At 40.3% G+C, this 23330-nt stretch overlaps 1 protein-coding gene across 2 annotated transcripts; it reads right to left on the bottom strand.

Moving 5' to 3' along the window:
- Window positions 1-90: 90 nt before the first annotated feature.
- ubr1 (ubiquitin protein ligase E3 component n-recognin 1) lies at window positions 91-23297 on the bottom strand. Of its 2 annotated transcripts, none has more exons than XM_047345058.1 (47): window positions 23169-23297; window positions 20586-20845; window positions 19602-19680; window positions 19332-19436; window positions 17424-17551; window positions 17192-17330; window positions 16059-16121; window positions 15850-15973; window positions 15639-15746; window positions 15452-15540; window positions 15266-15364; window positions 14018-14175; window positions 13837-13936; window positions 13617-13745; window positions 13190-13370; window positions 13054-13106; window positions 12784-12894; window positions 12626-12691; window positions 12433-12534; window positions 12274-12337; window positions 12068-12192; window positions 11929-11981; window positions 11737-11839; window positions 11605-11653; window positions 11371-11525; window positions 11179-11278; window positions 10971-11074; window positions 9800-9880; window positions 9524-9705; window positions 9216-9424; window positions 9038-9134; window positions 8765-8917; window positions 8586-8686; window positions 7146-7248; window positions 6915-7063; window positions 6777-6832; window positions 6589-6685; window positions 5916-5983; window positions 5436-5583; window positions 3593-3680; window positions 3328-3464; window positions 3135-3243; window positions 2997-3053; window positions 2842-2919; window positions 2585-2755; window positions 2375-2476; window positions 91-1179 (listed from the first exon to the last, which is right to left on the bottom strand). In XM_047345058.1, exons 1-47 carry the CDS (start codon window positions 23211-23213, stop codon window positions 1038-1040), a joined length of 5220 nt encoding a protein of 1739 aa, XP_047201014.1. In that variant the 5' UTR covers window positions 23214-23297; the 3' UTR covers window positions 91-1037. The 2 variants fall into 2 exon arrangements, with proteins under 2 accessions (XP_047201014.1, XP_047201015.1); XM_047345059.1 differs by having other exon boundaries at window positions 10971-11071.
- Window positions 23298-23330: the final 33 nt, after the last annotated feature.

Here is a 23330-nt window from a genome sequence, read left to right as displayed (position 1 = left end):
GTTTTCACTGCATATTAATTGGTCAAATTCACAGAATATTTAACTAAAAACTTTAGTTTGCTGTTTTCATATTGGACACAAGAACAAAAGTACAGTAACTTGCATCTCTTTATTTCAACAGCAGGAAGTCGTGTGGTACAGTCAAACAAAACAGAAAATATATATTCACATAGAATATATAGAATAAATTGTACATTTCTTACATTTATTACTTATGTTAAGTGACTTAACATGACTAAAGGAAGGGAAAAGGTGTCTCATAACAGTTCCTTCCCCATATTGTAATTACAACCATGCTTACTTTGGTTTACTGTTGTTAATGTAAGGATTTCATGATGTATGGATATGCTGTAGTAGGAAACAATAAAATCTTTCTAAAAGTCACCAAGGATTTCAAACTCAGATATATGGGAGATTTTGGAAAAGCTGCATCTACATCATTATTCGAGATAATTACAGAGAACCTGTTAGAATGTTGAATCAGTCTGAAGGCAAACAAAGACCTACCCGCTGTAGGTTTGATTCAACAAGTGTTTTCCATACAAGAGTAAAGGTGACAGCAGATGGGTCCATATCTCAAAGCATCTATACACTTAGGAGGGAACAATCAATTTAAATAGGATTTCTAACCAAATTCAGACCCTTCAACGTGAAAAAACTCTCCATAGCTTAACAACTGCATTGAAAATGTTTAAACACAAAAACAGAACAACATTACGGAGAGAAATCAAATCTATGAACTAAAAATCTGTATTTTTGAGGACTTTTGATTTTGAATTCATCCAAATAAGCTTTTTGAAAAACAAAAGGAAAAGATCACTTCAAGTGAAACTCATCCCCAGCACACAATCAAACTGAAACAAGGCGACTTCGGTCACATCTTCGTCTCCGACTGTTTCACCGCTCCGGAAGGGATCAGGCCTCTTCTGATTGTGGAAGGCTTTAAATACGTGCATGTTTGTGTATGTGCCGTGGAAACACTGTGCTCCGTGGCTATGTTGACCATTCCCAACAAGCCACCAGAGCTCGGGAAATCCTCACACCAGCTGCCACTCAAACGCAAACATAACGTTGACCATCTCCAGGCTGCGGGCGATTTCTTCCAGGATGCAGTGCTGCTGCCACAACTGGTTTAGCTTCCTGTAACGCTCTGGGCAGATGTGCAAAGGATTGCCCCTTCTGTAAAAATAAAAGGCATACAAAGAAATACAACAGTTGCTGTTAATAGAGTCTCATTATTCTGCTTCAACCCTATACAATAACTGTTTTAACAATTTGAACACATATTAGTTTGGATGTGTATCCTTTATATTGCAGGATCTGAGGTATGTGATCATATTTGGTGAGGCTGAATATCTATTAAGCCGATGTGTGTTGTATCTGTAGCTTCATAATAATTTGATAAAAATAAAAGTTATTTCTGGAGGTAAACCAGGATGGGAGGAAACACTGACCTGACCAAGTAGAGTGAGGAAACATTTTTTGTTTGTAGTTTTATTTTCTTCCAAGCAATACTGGCTGATTTTGATGAATATCGTTAAATATGCTGGGGGATATTTCTTAAATCAGTCTAAAATGGCTTAGTTAAAAAAAAAAAAAAAAAAAAAAAAAAACAGACATTTGTTCGTAATGACAAATTTATTTCAATTGAAAACAGCATTTCTGAAACCACATTTATCTCTCTTTAAGATTTCATTTTTACCAACCAGCTGTCAATGTTTTATATTTGTTCACTAGATGGCGCTACTCACCATAGTTAGTTTTTGTTTGCAAAGAAGTAAAATTTTGTAAACATACTGCCTTTTAAAGGTTAAAAAACCCAAATTATAACCAATTCTTGGTTTAAATGTTTCATGCTTAAGTAGAATATTTCATGCTAAGAAGAAGAAATACTCATTAAAATGCATTAAATGGAAATTGTTTAAAAAAAAACAAAATTACTAAAATAATGTGCATAGTTTGCATTTGAGGGGATTATTTGTTTATTATCAATTTTGGGCCCTGAGATGGGTCAGTTATTTTGATGCATCAGTATTTTTTCTCCAGAGTCAAATTGCAAAGAAAAAAGGAAACTTCTAAAAACAAATTTCCGCTTTCCAAAACCTTCTGTACAAATTGTCTGAAAATAAGCCTAAAATATTAATATGAATAAGAACAATTTTAATAATAATTTAGGTTAAAAAAATGTATGATAACTGATGTAAATATTTCAGAGTAAGGTACTTTTTAAAGACTGACAAATATATTTTTCTGCAGGTTTTGGGAAGAGAGCATTTTTGTAATAAGGGATGAATGTGTTCAGGTTTTAAAAGACCTTTAAAAAGGGTTAAAAGTAAAAATGATGCAGCTGCAGGAAGCAAATAGAAATTTTTACCCAAGATGAGGGTCAGTTTCCCCATAGTCATCAAGGTAAGGAGCAGGGTACGTGCTGCCTCGAGTCTTACTGGCCATCAGGACAATTTCACACTCTCTTATTCTGTAAGGAACCACACTTCATTTACTTACAGCACAGTGTGTTTTCATGAAGATACCAAGCCATTAATAAGGCTGTAGAGATGAACTGAGCTCAGTGCGGCTGACCGACCTGAGGAACATGCCCACTCCAGCACCACAGGTAGCTGCGTGGGCCGTGCATGCTCCCACATCCTCCCCATCCAGCTGACTGAGGCAGCAGGAGCTCTGCGAACACAGCATGGCCCCACAAACCAGACACAGAGTCGGATGCTTCCTTTCGTCAACCGCAGACTTCGGACACCTGAAGGAAGAGTACGAGCAAGTCAGAGGAGTCGCACATCTGTAGCAGACTGAAACAAGGTCAATGGAGAGGATTTGGTCCCTTACTGAAAATGGCTGGCTTTATTCAGGAGGGCGCTGTAATCCTCTGGAAGATCGATCAACCGATTCCTTCTCCTCGGATATCTGCAGAAGGATAAATATTAACAACTAACCTATAGCAGAAGTTTTTACAGACATTATGCATGAGTTATAAAGCCAACCTTATGGTCTGGATTTTCTCTTGCAGGGCTTTGGAGATGGAAGGGCTACCACACCACCTGAATAAAATAAGACTTTTAGTTAGAAAACTGTCCATCTGTCTACTAGCTACTTGAAGCTGCTGCAATATTTTAAGTGACCTTTGAAGCAGAGGAAAAACAGCGTCTCTGTAGTCCTGGAAGAGCTGAAAGATATTGAAGGGTAGTGCCAAATAGCTACACAGCGCCTCCATCTGTCCTGGAGAGGTAACTATGACACAAAACATCAGCCTGAACATGAAAGGTTTAATGAATTTTATTTAAAGCCGATGCCAAAGCCTGCAGTTCGACTTACCAGAAGCATTAAAAAGCTCCTCTGGAGGATGTACTCCTGTAAGGCAGCTGAAAAATAGAGCAGCACATCGCAGAAAAGGTTCAATTCCGGCCTTCACCTTTTGTGCCACAGAGCCACCGGACAGGTCTGGAAGCAGCCTGAAGAGCGAAATGAAGAACAAGCGGTTACCACAGAGCGGGCCAAGAACAGCCACAAAGAAAAGCACATGAACTTGAATAGAAAAAACATCTCTCATATGTGTTTTTTGCAGATAATTTAGGAACACCTTCCAGTGTGTTGAGACACTGTTATGTATAACTCTGCTGCTGATCTTGCCTCCTCGGTCTCCTCTCCATCCCCTGCAGCTGGAATATCTGTGAAAAATACGTGATTTAAAACAAACAAATCACCCTCAGTGTGGCTTACTTCTAGTTACATATTTTAGAAACCAACAAGTAATCATTTCAACTCTTTGCAACTTCCTCAAATGGAACCCCACTTCAGTAGTTTACCTCCACAGGATTTGAATTGGGGTAAATTAGCCTGTTTTCCTTATTAGGAATCCAATAAAAGGGATGTTGGAGATCAACATCAGATAAATAAGACTGAGACAACCGTGAAAATGAGATGAAGAAATCTTCTAGCAGAGCTGTGACCAGAGGAGTCAGTATAAGATGTTGCTGCAGCAAATATATGAGTCCTCTACTGCGGCTTCATGCCTTTTATAAACCAAGATAATTTAATCTATGAGCCCTGGAAATAATTACACACAGAATGCATCCTCAGCCCAGAACAAAACAGTCCCAATAGGTGCTGTGCGATGGAGCATATTTCTGCATTTATAAAAGTAGTTTGTCAGCAAAAACATATCAATAATGTAAAATAACTCTTTAGCGTAATCTGCTATAATTGCCGTTTTTCAGTCTCAGCTATATAAATTAAAATGTGACTTAGAGGCTTTGGCATAATATAATCACCTATAACTTTAATGCTCTAATAAAATATTACAAATAAAAAATAGTTTTCATTTTCTTAAATTTGCAGATTAGGAAATCTGCAGCTATGTAAATAATGAAGCCAAAAGCAGATATTTTACAGAGAAAATTAATTTTCTTCATTATTTTCTGCAAGTTATTTACAATTTACAAAACAAACCGAATAAAGTTTCTTTTTAAATGTATTGTCTGTCATTGTTAACGCAGTAAAAATGACTCTTTGGTGGTTCCAGTCTTGTTGATAAAGCAGATCACAACAGACTCCATATTTATTGGCACCTCTGGTAAAAATGCGCAAAAAGCATTAAAATAAATTTATCATATTCTCACACTGAAAAGCCTCAGACTTTAATATTAGTACACTTATTGTGTTTGGAAAACACCATGTTTAGAAACCATTATTAACTTATTGTTTTTGGCACCCCTAACAATTCCAATAAATTAAATATAACTTAAGTATTTTTTATTTATAATTCAGTCGATCTGAATGTTGAGGAAATTTTAATCCAACCCTCGACCTCCTGATCAACAGATCAGCGTTCTGCAGCCTTTACGATCCACAGAGCTAAATAAAAATGTTACATGACCATTTGAAAAAAGACAAATTATATTTTTTGATAAATATCTGCTATGGGAAATGCGCTGCCATTTTTAAAGAATCACAATTTATTTATATTTTTAGGCTTTAAAATAAAGAAAAACATGAAACTCTTGCAAAAAGATACTTTTCCTTCTATGCAATGTTGATATTTGTAAAAAATAATGTAAAATAAAAGAAAACACAAAGTTTCCAACCTAATGACAAACGTCCAACAAATATTACTGGTACTTTTAGTGTCATTCTGTTTCAGAAATTCAGCGCAAATATTTTGTTATTATGTCTATATTTAAAAACATACTTGGTTTTTATCATTTTTAGCCAAACTTGTGGAAGGTTCAAAGACTCACTAGGATGCAGACCCCTGGTCTAGGCTCCTGGCCTAAACTCGCTCATCTCTACAGTCAGAGGACTAGTTAAAAGTTTTAAACCAAAACATTTTATCCTGCACATCGCACACTAAGCAGGAGGGAAAGGAAGGTAAGAACATCTCCATAACTCAATGAACCCACATAGGGTTTGTGTAGTGATGGTACCTGTGGGAATCAGGAGGAGCTGCAGAATGTGAGCCATAGTAACCAGGTGAAAGATGTACATGTTGTTGAAGGCAGAGCTCACAGCAGAGGGCTGCAAGTCAATTCCTTCCTCCTGGTACAGAGAAGGCATCGACAGCACTAACCCCACCTGACAAAAGACGGGAGGATAATAAAGTTAAGTCACCTTTATAGAGGCTAAAACTTTCAACTAAATTCAAAATTAACCTCAGTTATACCTCAGTTCTTCAGCCTCTACCAAATTATTCAAACCACCTCCATCCTTTTAGTGTGAAAGTGAATCAGGCTTTGGTTTGGGTAGGGAGGCATTGTTATTTCTAATATCTCAACAGGTTACTACAACGTGTTGAATAAAATAAAGGCTATAAGCACACAAAATATGACTGGGTGGTTGTTTCTACTTCAAGAATAAAAGGTTTTATTACGTGAATCCAGAGCTGTTCCCCTAAGGGGAACACCTACCAAAAGATGGAAGAAGTCAACATCCAGAACAGAAGGCGTGTTCTTCCTGCTCAGGACCGGCAGTAAGACTGAGGAGAGAAATCACAGCTTTGACATGAAGGAAAACTATGCAGAAATCACAAGGATCAGTAAATGGATTTTAGACAATATTGTACTGGGAACACAAATAAATAAATAATTTCTTGATTATAATCACAAATGCAAACATCCCTGAGGTCTGTGAGCTGCAGATGTATAATTAAACCCAATTGTCAATCCAGAACAGTTTTATTATAATTAATGTGCCACATATTTGTAAGTTTTACAGGATCTTACAGACTCTATAGTAGATCTGCACATTTTTTTCTTTAACATAGAAAGTACTCCTGGCTCAGCCCTTCTGTGTTAGTCCTCTGAAGCTGGTCGTGACTGAAGAAACTGAGCCCGGTTCTTCTGAAGGTCTTTTTCTGTTAAAATTGCATCGTTCCTTTCCACTGTCGCCAAATGCTTCCACAGAATGTAATTGGCTGGGGCTCTCAAGATTACTTCCCACCAACTAGCATTACAAACTGGATTTTGAATGGATTTCATGTATGAACATAAGTTTGGGTTGATCTGGTTTTATATTTCTGCACATAAATATGATGTTTGTCTTGAAAAGTGCCTTAAGATGACATTTTTGTAGTGTACATACCCCCCATCATGTCTGCAAAGTGCCTCTGGATAACTCCCTGGGAGCTCCTAAGTCTCTGTGATGCTGCAAACTGGACAATCGCCTTCAGTCCTGCAATCTGAAAACAAATATCAAGAACTTTACAGTGTTGACCCCAGAACATAGATGTTTAAATCTGTATTGTTGCTTTTCATTCTGTTTTATCGCACTTGTCTGTTTTGTAAGGATCCAAACAGTGGCTTGTCCTCTTCCTGCAATATGTTTTCTGTGAAGAAAAGGAAACACACACTGAGAAATGCACACATGAAAGCTTTAAACGAGACGCTGAAGACACGTGTTAAGAGTACCTATGGCCTGGATAGTGAAGGCACATGTGTTCCAGGCCATGAGGGGCACCCGGGGGCACAGCTCATTGGGTGCCGTCTTCAGTCCCACTCTGTGGACTGTGGTGGCGCACACCACCAGCATTTCTGTGATTCCGTCTGAGAACTTCCTCCTAAGAACCAAAACCAGAAAATGTAAGAGACAGATGCCATGGAAACACAATGAATGCTGAAATAAATGACGGTTTCACTCACGGTTCTTGTATTCCATAGGCCAGGATGGATCTGAAGTCTGGTTGGCCGTCACCAAACAGACCAGCTGCACCACTGCTGCCGCTCCCACCATCTGCATTAAAATCTGAAAGAGAAGCCGAAGCAACAAAAATCCGCTGAAACCAAATATTTCCATACACTTTATATTAAAAAAAAAGAGACATAACCGCTGTTTTCTCGCTGTCTGACACAAACTCAGACTAAAATGTTCCTGTTTAAAATCAGCAACACCATTATTTCTTTTTGCTAAATGGCCGAATAATGAGAGAGGCTGACATACATTAACGTTACTATCCCTTTAAACAATTAGTTACAGTCCAGATGATGCTATGGATTTGTAACATAGGTTATTACACAATATTTGCACCAAATTGAGACAGTGGGTAGTCGTCTTGCAGTCAGAAGGTTATGGATTGATTCCAACTTCCTCCTGCCAGATGTCGATGCACCCCAGAGCATGGGAATTTAACCCCTAGTTGCCTACCGGCGCATATCGGTGTGCGAATGTGTGTGTGTGAATGGGTGAGAGGTTGGTATGTATGGCTAGAAAACCTGTATAAATTCAGTCCATTTACCATTCCTTGTGCGACATAGTGATAAAATCAGGACACCAAGATATCAGAAGGAGGAGATTTGTGGACCTACACAAGTCTGGTTCATGCTTGGGAACAATTTGCAGATACCTGATGGTGTCACGTTCATCTTTTCAGTTATATGCAATTAGAAACTCTATGGTCCAGCTAGCATACCGTTCAGAAGGAGCCGGGTCTGTGTCCCAGAGATAAACCTGTTTTGGTGCAAAACATGGGAATCAACCCCAGAACAAAAGCAAAACACCTTGTGAAGATGCTGGTAAGTGAGCATCATCATCTAGACCCAACATGAGATGTAATGCCACTCAGTGAAGAAGAAGTCATTACTCATAAAGTAACAAAGAACACAAGAAAACTAAAAGTTCACCAAGACCAACTTAAAACTGAAGCGAAGGACGAATGGGGAAACCTGAAACACCAAACCCACTGTGGAGTATGGAGGTGGCTGCAACATGTTCTGTCAGGAGGAATGGGCCAAACCTCCAGCTAACTACTGTGGGAAGCTTATGGAAGGAGAACCAAAACATTTGACCCATCATGGGTCAGACAGTTTAAAGGGCAACTCTACCAAATACTACAGAAATGTATGTAAACCTCTGAATTTGAAAAAAGGGAAAAATTCCTCATTATTCCGGCATTCAGCAAACAGAAATAACCCTAAAACAGGAAAAGTTGAACTAAATTTCTTGTTAAGCAGTGAGGTAAAAGCAGGCCATGTGTTCTAATACCGTGTGTGAAAATATCTACTTTCTATTGTATCTTTTAAAAGAGTATTTATTGTGCCACTCCTCCAGTTGGAAGTAGACACGTTTTCTTCAACTCTTCCTACCATTTTCCTGCATGACAGACTTCAGTCCTTTAATCCTGGCAGCGAGGACCTGAATCCAGCGGGGCAGTGTCAAGTGTTGTCCTATTATCTCTGCATTTTCACTACAGAGAAAACGTTTTTACACACGGTACAAGCAACCCAACACTATAAACTGGCTCCGATTAATGGACCAGGCTTACTAGTTGAATGTAAGTGGCTCTAAGGGGATGAGAGGGATCACTGTGTTGTTCAGAGACTTGCACAATGGACACAGGTACTCTCCGTTCTCCAGATCGACGATGAGCTCAGCATGGAGTCTGTTTCTGGTGGTGTTTTGAACTGCCTCAAAATATCTAAGAATGAGAGAAGAGTGAAAGATGCAATAATCTGTTGAAAATGCTCTCTACACACGAGCATTGTTGGTATAAACGGACTTCTGCTAAACAGGAAAAGGAAACCTTTTAGTTACTTACTTCTGCCAACATGTGGCATGCATAACATGTCCACAGCTACCAGTGTGGGTCCCCACCGCAAGGTCAGGGGGCATGAAGAGGGGATAAGTCCCAGTTCCTTCAGGGTGACAAAGGCACACGGACAACAGGTTAGGTGATTCCTCTTACGGCAGGATTCCCAGTACTGAAAGAGACTGACCATCCGATCTGTTGGCTGGGATTCTTCCTCTGCACTGGGTCAACACGGTGGATCTTTGGACACAAGCAGTCAGAACCATGGCCTGAGCCAGAGGCATCACCTCCTGCTCCTCCTGACAAAGAATGCAGGTGAGCACCTCCCTCTCAGCTGGGGTGGGTCCCCTGAGAGGTCCGAAGGCTATGCAAAGTTCCCTCTGCTCCATGGCAGAGCTGAAGAAATAAAAATAACTGATTAGATTTAACAGCAACAGCTTTTCAATTAAAACAAACAATAATGCAGATAGTTTTCCACCAGAAGTCTCTGCTGACCTCTCAAAAGATGTCACAGGCTCTTCCTGTGTGCCTGGCTCAGGCATGTTGTCATACAGCATCTTGTTTGATTCAATGAAGTTCTTCTGCATTGCTGACATCTGGGCCATGATCTTCTGTCGGTGGAGCTTAGCTGCCTCTGCCTTCCTTTTCCGCTCAGCCTTGTCTTTGTCCTGGGTGCTCTAGATTAATAAATCAGTCAGGATCTCAGAAGAGGATGGGGGGGGGGGGGGGGGGGGGGGAGTCTAAATCTACTACAGTAGATGGTTTTCTTACCTCTTCTGGCTTGGTTGTGTCCATGCTCACACAAAACGTAGAACTGGAATTCTCTCTCAGGCACTTCACAATCTCAAACATCTGGAAATAAACAAAAAAATATAAATAAAATGGAAATATTGAAAAGGCACAAATACGATCTAAACTATGAGGAAACTCCCTTTTTAACGAAAACGACCGCACTTTTCATCATGTTGCATGGGAAGTATGGGCAGAAAGCTGTGCCAGAAACTGAATTTGAATTGCTCAGACTGAATCTGTATTTCGTAAATTAAATGTATTGGTTTGAAAATTAACTTCACGAAATCGAAACTGAATTTAATGGTTTGAAACTGAATTAATTTGCTTTGAAAATGTATCTTTTTGTATAGAAAAATCGGTTTGACTAAATTCACTTTCAGTTCGATTTCATTTCAGTTCTAAAATTCAGATTTTTCTGTTCCACATCCAGGTCCTTGAAGAAAGCCAGAGTAGTCAAACTCAGATTCACTGATGTCATTCATTATTGCTGTGTCCAAATTCAGGGGCTGCATCCTTTGAGGGTCACATTTATAGGCCGAATTCCTATTTTGCAAAGTGAACCAGTCCCCCCTGCAGCAAAACACTCCCACAACATGATGCTGCCACTCCCGTGCACCAGTTAGTATTGAAAGCATCCCAATTTTATATCCAAATGCCACAATGATCCTTTTCTCCTCATGGATGAATGGCTTCTTCCTCTCCGAGTCCGAGTGGCTTATCAGGCCATGTGGGTACAGACCTTGATTCACTGTGGATAATGCCACGCTCCAACCAGCATCTTTACCAGGTCTTTTGCTTTGGTTCTGTGGTTGATTCACACGTTTTGCATCAAAACATGTTCATCTGGGACACAGAACTCCTACCTGAATGGTGTGACGGCTGGATATTCCCATGGTGTTTATACTTCCTGATGTCTTGGCTGATTTCTTTTGATGGAGTGTTTGAGGCATGTCCCTCCGTTTAATCTTACTCACAAAGCCATAGCATCATTAACTGGGCTTTCCCAAATGGCTTCATAATCTTAACAGGTGTAAACTTCTGACTTTGAAGAAAGTGATAGAGTAGAAGTAACTCCAGATATTTTATACACTTAAAAGGAATAAAAGCACAAGATCCTTAAGGTTCGTTTGTTCAACTCTTTTTAGCGTACCTGCAGAAGCCATTTGATCAAGTCTTTCTGAGCTTCAAGGGAGGGCAGTCCCTTAATCTTGGACAATAAGAGGAAGAGCGACTTGCCCTGTTCTGAACCAACTGCTGCAAACAGAAAAGAAAGAAATTATTTAGCTTAAATCAGTCAGTCCAGCATCCAGGCTTGGAAGGGAACAGTTGGTCAGGGATTACTCAGAGTTTTCTCTCACCGCGGGCTTTCAGGCTGAAATCAAAGGTCACGTCCTCCACACTGCTGTTCTCAAGCTGGGTCTTCTCTTCCACCAATGCTTGACCAATCAAATGGAGGGCCTGTTAGGAGAAGAGGTTAATTCTGGAGCTTCAACTGAACTCACTAACAAACATCAACTCATAAGAAGATTCAACAGCAATGTATTCTGCACCCTTTGGATCATGGCTTCGGTCCAATGCGTCGACTGATCCTCCGCGGCTCTCTGCAGGATGTGTCTCAGGATGTGGATGATAACATCACAGCAGAAGAGGTGCACGATCCTGGAGAAACTTGGAGAAAAGGCTGGTGGCACCGGAGGACGCAGAGCTGAGCAGAGACAGACTGTTAGTACCACAGCTGAGACTGTAAACACATTCAAGCTTTCCCTCATCCTGAAATAAATCACCTTTATCATTACTCTCCTGAGCTCTTCTCTTCTTCTGAGACTCCTCCGCCTGCAAACAAACAGTCATAAAACATCCTTCAACCAAGAGCCATTTCACGCGGAGCATCCACTGAGTCAAAGACTGAGTGCTACCTTGCTACGCTGAGATCTCGAGTAGTGATAAAAGAAGGGGTTAAAATCCATCAGCCGCTCCTTTTTTACTTCATATAAACCATGTCCAGACACGCCTGGCTTTCTGAAAACAGAACGCACATATTAAACTTGTTTTAACTCAATATGTTCAAGGTTAACTTTATGAGCACTTTTGTTTTCACATTAAAATACCTGAAAGTAGCAACTTTTGCTATTACCGCCTCCAGGCCCGTTTCCTGATTTTCCTAAATACAAATAAAATCAGATTGAATCAAAGTGAAACCCGTAAAACGTGTTCAATAACTTCGAAATGTCTCATCGTGATTCATACATTCTCTGGGAGGCTCTTCACCAAAGTGCTATGAGCCATGGGCTCGATGCAGAGCAGGTGGACAACCTCCCTCATCGTCACGTCCTCTTTGGTCACCTGACTGATCCCGGGAACATAGCGCTCACCTGGGACACACGACATCAGTCAGATTGCGTCACTCCTATACAAGCATCCTAAAAGCTGGTCAGAAGAACACGAAGCCGTACCAAAGATGACAATCAGCAGGAACAGCATCTCCTCGGTCAAACGGTTCCATTGCATCAACTCATCCTACAGGTTTAGTTGCGTGAAACCAATCAGGACATTTTTCCCAGAAGCGGCAATGTTTCTGTTGGAATAACTTCTATGGGTATTGTAAAACTTACCTGGTCTTTGTTCACACAACCTCCATTGAAGTTTTCAAAAAGCTCAAACCTGAGCAGGATCAGCATGAGGAAGTGGTTGGGATCCATTTTGGAAGCAGCAATCTGTAAAAAGCAAAAAGCTGGCAGGAATCAGTTGTTGTTTTAAAGCAAAAAAACAAGAAAATAGAGCCAATGATGGCTGACTGATGCCCACCTGCAGCATGACAATATCTTTATCGTACATCTCGTCCCTGCATTTTACATCCTGATAGTAGTAGACCTGTTCAGAAACCAATGAAAAATTATTTTTTTCTTTAGAGGGAATAGATATCATGAGAAAAAAGGCCTTGTGACTCAAACATAAAGGCTTACTTGGCTGACCAACGACAACCCGTTTCGGCGCCACATCTCAGCCGTAACCTGAGCGGCGAGGACCACGCAGTGCAGAGGATGCTCTGCAAGCTGAACAAAATCGTAGCCTTCCTGCATGAAGGAAAACAAAGATTAATTGCAACTGTAGCAGCTGCATTAGCCAGCCCACATGCTGCGCTTTTACATGAGAGGGTTCATATTTCATATGCTAGCTTCATATTTCTCAGAATCAGTAAAATAAGTAAATGAGCAATTTTCTGTCTCACTTACGGGATTATTCAGACGTTTAATGGCGCCTGTTTTCCACAGAAGTACATACAGACCTATGGATCACAAAAAAACACAGAATAGTCAGGTACCAACTTCTTTATACATCACTGTTTATGTCAGATTCCAGTCTTTCTACCTGCTAGCAGCCTGGAAATGGGCAGGTGTATGCTGACCGGCTCCTGCGACACTCTGTATGGACGAGCATGCAGGATGTGCTTGCACATGTAGAAGTCAGCGGGCTCCCTGTTTAAAGGCTGGTTGTTGCATTCGGTCAGGGCTGCGTGGCACGCCTTAAACGCCTGCAGCATGATCTCATCCTGAGGGGGCAAACACAACACATAAAACCGCACTCTAACAGGGAAAAAATGAGCTGATTCAATGGTTGTGCATTATGTTCACATATTTGAGATGAGGTTCAAGCTTTATAACAAATAGAAACAAAGAAGGCACATCTGAATAGAAATATGAGAAAATATGCAAACAGAGTCTGATGTCCAGGAAAACAGAACCACTTTGCTTTAATTCCCTTTAATAAACAATAATATTAATAGGGGACATCTTACATCAGAGGAGCACCAGTCCTGAAACATGGGAAGAATGTGACGGAGCTGGATCTGGAGAGTAAAACCAGCCTCCCATTCTGGCTCCACCGCGATATGTTGCCCGAGCTGGCGCTTCACTTCCTCCATACCCTGATCATCAAAACAAAGAATTATGGGGAACCACTGGCCAAGTTTAATAAAATGATGCTCTACGATTGGACTGGTGTGGGGTGGTTAGTACCTGCATGCATTTAAGAAATCCAAGAAAGACCTTGAATCCCTCCAGGAACTGCCCTCGCAGCTCCTCTGTCCATACAGAGGGCTTACTGATCAGAATGTACCTGAGGCGGACAGATAATTGTACCTCAAATTAAAACTCAAATGTTCAGGAACAAAGCGAATCTTTCAAATGTGTTAACTACCTGAGGTCATGGAAGATGACCTGGATGCGGGAAAACTTTTCTGAGTTGTAGCCCAGAAAGATGAAGCGATTGCTGTTATCCAAATGTTCCCGCAGCAACTCAAAGACGGCATCAACGATCACTTTAATGACATTACACTCTTCAATGAGCTGTCTGGCCTAAAGGAAAAAATAGTATCTATAAACATTCATATGATTTACAAGTACAGTTGTAGAAATTAGAATCTTGTGAAAAAGCATTTTTGTCACCTAATTCAGAAAGTGAAACTCATGTTATAAAGATTAATTACCAATGGAATTAAATATTTCAAGCCTTATTTCTTGTAATTTTCATGATTGTCGCTTACAAATCATGAATACTTAAAATTCAATGTTTCAGAAAATTACAATATATATATATATATATATATATATATATATATATATAAATAAAACTTAAGGTATCACAGGGGCCACAGGGACAGCTACAGCCTTGAGAGGATTGTCAAGCAAAATTTGAAGAAGCTTCACAAGGAGTGGACTGAGGCTGGAGTCAGGTCAAAAAGAGCAACTATGCACAGATGAATCCTTCACATAAGTTACAAATGTAGCATTCAAGCAGACTGGTCTGACCTGAACCCAACAGAGAATCTATGGAGGATCGTCAAGCAAGAGATGAGAGACACCAGACCCAACAATAAAGATTACCTGACGGCCGCCATCAAAGCAACCTGGGCTTCCTGAACACCTCAGCACAACTACAGGCTGATCTCCTCCATGCCACGCCACATTGATGCAGTAATTCATGCAAAAGGAGCCCCAACCAAGTATTGAGTTCATAGAAATAAAGATACTTTAGAAACCTGACATTTCTGTTTATTTATTTATTTTCTGAGACACTGAATGTTGGGTTATCATTATCTGTAAGCCATAATCATCAAAATTAAAAGTAATATAGGTTTGAAATATTTCACTCCATGTGTAATCTATATGAGTGACAAAAACTATTTTCACAATGAATGAGCAAATCTGAATAATCTGACTAACAATCATTTTTTGCATATAAAAAAGCCTTTAACACAATGTAGGTTGGCCAAACAAATAAAATTGCAATAAAATGCGTATTGCAATGAGGACGAAGCTCAGTTGTTTAATTGATAAGTTGAGTTGTGGGTTAGAGCTGAACAGAAATGTCAAAAAATAGACATGGTTTAATGATATTAATCATTGTCTGTGGATTATCTTCCCGCAGAACACTGAACTAACTCACCAATGTAGGAACTGTGAAGATCTGAACAGACAAAGCCGTGATGGATATACTCCTTTCATGGTCATCACTGATGAAGTCCTTCTGTAGCTGTTTGTAGTACTGTAAAAATAAATACAAACATAGTACAATAGGGATTTAGATCATTGAAAAAAAAAGCCAGTCTAGGCTGTTTCTGTGTTTGCTCACTTTTGTAAACTCGATTGCAAAAAGCCTCTTGAATTCAGAATCCATCAGCATGCTACAGAAAATCAGCTCATGTACTATCTTGCGAGCCCCTACAGAAATAAAACACATACTCCTAAAGTTAGAGACAAAAATGAATGTAATTACAACCCAACTATCATAGATGAAAAACCCGCTTAGCCTAGCCTACCTTTGTACATCCGTGCATCGTGCAGCATGAGTCTGCTGATGAGACAAGGCCAATCTCCGTCTGCGTTTGGTTCTAATGCAACCTGACAGAAGGCTTGTCTGAAGCCCACTGCACAAAACGGACACGACACATATCAAAACAAGCTCAAACTATAGGGTTGCAAACACGATGACTGAAGAATAAAGATAAATGGGCACAACTCCCGCAGCACCTGAGTAACCAATGATCTTCTGGAACCAGGAGCCGAGGCAGAGAGCAAAAGTCTGATGAGCCATCACTGCTGAAGGGAGGATCTCCACACGTAGAGGCTGCAGGGAGATGTGCTCGGAGTTGGACTGCAATGCAGCACAGAGAGGGTTAGAGCAGCAGCAACTCATGACAAATATCAATTAATTTTAGGAATGAAAAGACAGAGATTACCTTGATAAGGTCTTTCACTTGCTGACAGGTGCGGAGCGGTCCTCTCTTCACTGCCCGCCGACCCTATTCAACAGTTATTCACAGATTAGGAGTGGCCCAAAGGGAACAATTAGCAAGCGTAGCTACTGGCTATTTTTCCAACTATATATCTGATTATAACTGTATTGTCCTCTGGTAAATGTGACCCAACATGCTGACAGCTGAAATTTTATGTTAATCATATAACCCCTGGGGGCGCTTTAGGATTTTATATAGCTTTTCCATTTTATAAATGCCATTTTTTTAACTTTAGTGCTTTAGTGTCAAATATTGAGTCAATTTTTAATCAGAATACACAAAAAAGTAGATTTTTTTATTATCTTGTATATGCAAACAAGCAATTTGTATTTAATTAATATTAGTTAATATATGAGCCTGATGGGGTGTAAAAAATATTTTCTTACACAATCACACACATGGAAATTTTTAGATTTACAGAACATAAAAAAATTATTTATCAAGATAAAACAATAAAACTTGATATTTTATGTGTTGATGGCAAATAAAACAAGTCAAAACATTATTATAGTATGTAAAATAAATGCATTTTAAATGGTTTTATAATTTATCCCAAAGTTATGCAAATATAACATGACCAAACACACGCAGAAAAACAATCTGCAGATACCCTGAAGACCTTTTAGCAAAAAACTAACCGAGGTCCGGTATTTCCCTGCATGTTTAGTCTGATAATTAACTGTAGTTGCTGAGAAAAACAAACCTGACACTGATTTTTACAAACTGAGCACAGCTCTTTTGTAAACAAATGCTTACCTTAATTTCTTACTAAAAACTCAACATTCTGCATCCATCTTTCTTTTTATGTTCGCTAGTTAGGAAAATCCAAGCAGGTTTTTGGAAACAGACCCACGTATTCAAACTTATGCACTAAATCAACACTTTATGCGTGCTCGTTTACTTCAGATTTCACGTGGGCAGGCCTGAGGGCATCTAAGGGGCAAGAAGAGGCCCTCGGGTCATAAAACTCCCAGATTTGATCATCTGTCAGTAATATTTGTCAACATAGTGGAAACTTGGCTTATTTTAAATATGAAAAAAGGAAAGTCACGAGGGCATAAAAAGTGAAGAAATACCTCTTTGTCAATAAGTGTTGTGTGTGTTTGTGCCTCAGCCTGATCACAGTTAACCGATCGCTGCAGGGTGTAGATCACGTGGTCGTACGAGTGGTGCTCATCGTTGTACAGCACACAGTAGTATGCGCTGTCTTTTATTCTGCAACAATGAAAACAGCAGTCAAAGCTGATCTCATTTGTTTAAATGTTTTTGCATAAAAATGATATTTCCATTTAATCTGTGCGGCCCTACCGGGGCTGAAGTTCAGCCGACAGCTCAAAGTCCTCCTCCCATACCAGGAAGTTAGTGACGTAGCCCAGAAGGATCCGAAACAGCTTCTCAGCACGTTCGTACAACTCCGGCTCTAAAACCGATTCATCCTGCACAAAACAGAAGTGGTACGAAGTGTTCTTACATAAAACATGCTTCACATGTTCCAAACAGCAGGCTGGAGAAATATGCAACTGCAGACATAAAGCGTAACGCTTAAAAACCAAGATAAAAACATTTTTCTGCAACTTTATAACAATCCACTTGAAATGCCAAAAATGTAACTTCAGACTTTTCCCATTTCCCTGAACGGCTCACATGATTTTCCTAATGAGCAGAGAAAGCAGTTGGCCTTCTGACATAAACATTCAATCCTGTGGGAACAAACAGAATAACACAAACGGCACAAAACCTAATATAAATAATTAACACAAATAACAAACACGCAGTTTACATGTCTGTGTGAAAACAAGCTAAAATTATTTCTATTTGCTAGATGCCAGAATAATGAGAGTTTCTCAGTACTTTCTTCAAAGCCAGAGGTCTCATACCGGGAGATTTAATCTGATGATGCTGCCATGGCTTTAAAACCTTCTAATTTACATTTCAGTTAATGGAAGATGTATTTTATAGCTCAAACACACTACTTCCTTCTGTGACATCATGGAAAGATCTAAATAAATCAGCCAAGATATCAGGAAGAGAACTGGTGGACCTCCATACTTCTGATCCATCCCTGGATTTCCATAAATCTGAAGGTGCCACATTCATCTTTCCAACCATTATACTGTTCAGGGAGGACACAGGTTCAGTGTGTTTAATAGTGTCGTCATCCACAGTGAAACAAGTTCTGTTTCAAGGCTGAAAATCCACTCACAGAAGAAGAAGCCATTACTCCAGGAGCAACATAAATGTCCTCGGGGACAGAGACCTTAATTTGTGAAGACATGTCCTGTGATCTGATACAGCTGACTCTGCTTAGCCATTTGGCCTTAATGACCCTAGTCACATTGTTAAAGTTTCATGGCTGCTCATCCTAGCTCTGAAGTATGGAGGTGGCAGCATCATGTGGTGCAGGAGGGACCGGTGCATGGCATCATGAGGAAAGAACATTTTATGGAAATGCTGAAGCAACACATCTCAAGACATCAGCCAGGAAATTCAGTGCAAATTTGTCTCCCAAATGGACAAATAACCTAAGCACACCGGCAAGTTGGTAAGAAAATGGTTTAGGGGGAACAAAGCCAATGCTTTGGAGCAACTAAACAAAACCCTGATGTCAGTTATTCTAACTAAATTAAGAAACGATTAAAGAAAGATGATGTGCTTTGTAGCCCAGTGAATGTAAATATCTGCTTTCTACTGTATAACCTAAATAATCAGGGGAAGGTGGCTTATCTCATTCACAGCCGACACGCTGTTGTGCCTGTGTGAACACTCATTAAGCACAGGTTCAGATCTTGTATGGCAAACACAAAGCAAGCTGTCAGACAGCGCCCGGGCATGTTAATGGGACCACCTGCTGTTTATGGAAAAGGCAGAGCCGTCCAGATGAGTGCCTGCTCACAAGCCCTGAGCGTGATCTTATCAGAGCTGAGCCTGAACACGGTGATCAGCAAACATCTACAGAGAGCCAAACTGAGAACGTCGCTACACAGTTCAGCTCAACTCGTCTCAAGAAGAGAAAATGTTGTCTCTGTGATTCTGTGCTGATTTTTCTCAGCTGGTGACGGTCAGCAGAGGGCCTTCATCTCTTATTTCCTGAGCCAAACATACAGCAGCATCCACTACGAACATGGGAAAATAAGCATTCTGGGGATCACTGACACAGTGGGACCAGTACACCACTCCCACATCCCTCTTTTTTGCCATTACGCAATGCACTGTTACCATGGCAGTGGCAGCCCCCGGGTCGTGTTTGGAGCAATACGGACCGATCTTCCAGGCTTCCACATCGCCACAGTCACAGAACCCCCCGCCCGATGACGCGTGCATCTGAAGAAAAAGCAAAACAAAATGAAATGAGTCACCGAGGTCAAGATGATGAATCCACACAACAGTCATTAAGTTGCTCAGTGGGAACACTGAGGTCACAACATCACCGAACAGATATAAGGTCTTATTATTGAAAATAAAAACAGTACAGATGTAAATATTTACCTTATAACGATGGCTTTTGTGCACACTGTCCTGGAAGCAGTCCATGCACAGCACACAGGTAGGATCTATTGCACAGTCCCTGCAGCAGGACGAAGGGGATGAATATATGTGTGGGTCCAAACACGCAACGCTTCAGGAAACTGAAAAAAGTGGTTTGCTTCTAAAAGTAAATTGATATGGATCGGTCAAATTCACATGCTGGTTTTAATACTTTTCACTGGATATGTATAGATGGACCCACAGGGACGAGAGAGCTCATTTTCACAGGAAAACAACAACAACAACAAGGTTTATGTTAATTTTTAGCGGCGCCTTACTTTCTAAAGTCAGTCGGATTAGGAGAACAATTCTCACATAATGTCACAACAGATGATGCACAATTAACGGACGCGCGTCATTCAATGTCTCATCACCACGGATCTGCACAATGAAGGAACTCTGGGGTCTACTAATCACCCATTTATTGCTACCATTCAGCCTAGAGCTGCACAATATATAAAATTGCATTTGACACTGCAATATAAATTTATTTAATACCGAATTGCAACGGACTGCTCTGGTGAAATACTATAATTGAAGAGCAATGCGTTGCCCCTTAAATGGGTTTTCACTTTGCTCAGCGCCCACAACTGATTTATATTTATATACATGTTTTCCTGATAACCATAATTCAGCCTAATCAAGGTGTGGTAGCAGCCTAATTGGATCCTAGTCAAAGTACAACCTCTTGAGACCACTGTAATTATACCTTTGTGTTTTTACATTTAGTCAATAATCTAGGATTCCACAGGGTTGGAAGCTTCACACTTTTGTTTTACCTGCATAACTCATGCTTCAAGTCGAAAACAATAGTTTCAGCCAAATATGATCTATTTGCTACCAAGTTGACTTACATGGGAAATAAAATGTTTGGATTTTTTCAACCAAATCAAAAAAATAAAAATGATCTGGACATATAAACTTCTACACAACAGAAGAGCAGACCTGCAGGAGTAAACAGTTTCTCCCTCCTTGAACACACGGCCACAGAGCTGAAAGGAGGTGCTGCCTTGCTTGAGCTTCTCCAGACCTTCTTGAGGATCCTCTCCGAACAGGAAGCACTCCAGAGGATGAAGGAGTCGCCTCTGAGTCAGCTCCTCTTCTTCCTGAGGGCTGAGCTCCTTCTTCAGGCAGAAGATCTGAGGTACCTGGTCCTTCAGGTGCTGCAGCAGCTGCGACCTGCAGTCTGCCGCCTCCAGCCATTCCTTTAGGGCCAACAAGGAGAACAAAACGCCTTGTTGAATATTGATACAAAACTTCATGAACTTTTTTAAAAGCTGTGACAGTACGTATTCATTACAAGATCAGAGTTACTCATCAATAGACCTTAGATAAACAGATGGAAATATGGACTGAAAATTCACATCCATCCATTTTCTATATCCGCTTCTTCTGTACAGGGTCACAGGGGAGAACATGCAAACTCCATGCAGAAAAAACCCCAGCTGGGAGTCGAACCCAGGACCTTCTCACTGCAGGGCAACAGTGCTACCAACAGTGCCACCGTCAAGCCCAGAAACTCACATATTTTATATGAGACTGAAAAAGACAGTTGCATGGTCATAATCAAGCATCTTTTACTATGATATTAATCACAACAATTGCAAAAGATTGTTTAGATGCAACGTTTGGTAAGCTATACTATTTCATGCGCCCTGAATTAAAACCCTGCTGTCTAAGAAACTATCTGCCCCCTTGGATGGGCTTTCAATGCCCACAACTGATACAGATCTTACCAACGAGGATCAGAAAGCTCCGAGAGAGCAAAGTAACAAAGGAGAGAAGACAATGTGGGTTAATCATAATCAATATCAACATCGAACAGGTGTCACCAGTTAAAAAGTCAACCTGTTACAGCAAAGCGATCTCTGGTTTTTCTTGGGAATTATGCAAAAAAAAGCCTAAACTATTAAAGTCACCTACACTCACCAGCCACTTTATCAGGTAATTGGTTGTAGCAAGGTGGTCGATGCCAAACGGACCAGTCGGACTAATTCACAAATTGCTGATCTACTGGGATTTTCACACCCAACCATCTCAGGTTTTCAGAAAAGGGCGCAGAAAATTGAAAATATCCAGTGAGGGGCAGCTGTGAGGATTAAATTGCCTTGTTGATGACAGAAAGAAAACAGTAGCTAAAATAACCACTCACTCCAACAAAGGTATGCGCCACAACGTTTAACCTTGAAGCAGATGGGCTAAACAAACGGAAGACCACACTGAATATCACTTTTGTTAGCTAAAAACAGAAAAGTGCGGCTCCAATTCAAGCAGGCTACGCAAACTAGGACAATAACTGATTGGGAAAACATTGCCTGGTCCGATGAGTCTCAATTTCAGCTGCAATATTCAGACGGTAGGGTCAGAATTTGGAGTAAACAACATGAAAGCATGGATCAAATCCCGCGTTGTATAACCAGCTCAGGCTGGTGGTGAAGGGGTGTGGGATATTTGTTGGCACAGTCTGGTCACCAACTGAGCATCGGTTAAACATCACAGGCTACCTCAGTACTGCTGCTGACCACATTCATCCCTTTATGACCTCTGATGTTCACCTTCAGCAGGATAATGAACCATGCCACAAAGCTCAGACCATCTAGAACTGGTTTCTTGAACATGACAATGAATTCACTGTAATTCTAATGACTTCCACAGACACAAGATTCCAATACAGTAAATCTTTGCAATGTCATAAAACTGAAAATGTGCATCATGGATGTGCAGCCAATCAATCTGCAGTGACTGTGTGCTGCTAATATATCAATATGGGCCAAAATCTCCAAGGAATATTTGCCAAGAAAAAAAAAAATAAAGGGAGTTCTGATGGCAAAAGTCATTAAAATGTTACAGTTAAAAAAAAAAAAAAAACGTTTTATAAGTTTCTGCCAAAGGTGATAAATGCATTCTGAAGATCATACTGAAAAGACAGACTGCATCAAATCCTTATCAGAAACACGGTGTTTTAGTGTGTCAACGCCTCTTGGCAGGACTCCTAAGCTGAAAATAAAAAAAAGTCAGGAGGATCAGTTTTGCTTTCACATAAAAAAAATAAAAATAATTGCAACAATGACGGAAAGCAGTCATGATGTCACACCGCAAAAACAAGCAAAACATCCCAAACTGAAACACATATTTTAACACAGATCAGTGTTAAAACTCAAACTAATGCTGCTTTAAACCCAACAATGAGCTGTATAATTAAAACAATAACCAAAGGTGCTTTATACACATAAACACATCTAAATAAACTGGTTGTTGAGAAGTAAATGTATAAAAAAAAAAACCAATACTGCTTCAAACCCGTGTAGATATGTATATAAACACGTTTATGACCACTACATTTAGTTATAGAGGCTCTTTGAAGCTAGTTAGTAGTTAGCCCGGGAGCTGTATTAGCTTAGCCGAAACGGTGGTCTCTAACAAAGCAAAAAGAGCCTATTATTCACAGAAATGATCCCGGTGGAGTCAACATTTTCCTCTCGGTTTGACGGTCAGCTGTCAACTGAATTTAATCTCAGAACATCTTACCTGACTGAGCTGCAGCCCCTCTGACGGCTTCACTCTGTCTGCCATGTTCAACCGCTGTTAAGGAGCATGCGTCATAGGAAGACCGTTTCCTGTGTGTAGCCCAAAACAGTTCACGGCAAAACCCCTGCGAGCGCCGAGGCGAGCTAACCACCAGGGGGCGCC

Source organism: Girardinichthys multiradiatus, chromosome 19 (assembly GCF_021462225.1).
Source record: "Girardinichthys multiradiatus isolate DD_20200921_A chromosome 19, DD_fGirMul_XY1, whole genome shotgun sequence".
NCBI lineage: Eukaryota > Metazoa > Chordata > Actinopteri > Cyprinodontiformes > Goodeidae > Girardinichthys > Girardinichthys multiradiatus.
The sequence above is the reverse complement of the archived record's forward strand: the minus strand, read 5'-3'. Positions and strand labels throughout refer to the sequence as shown.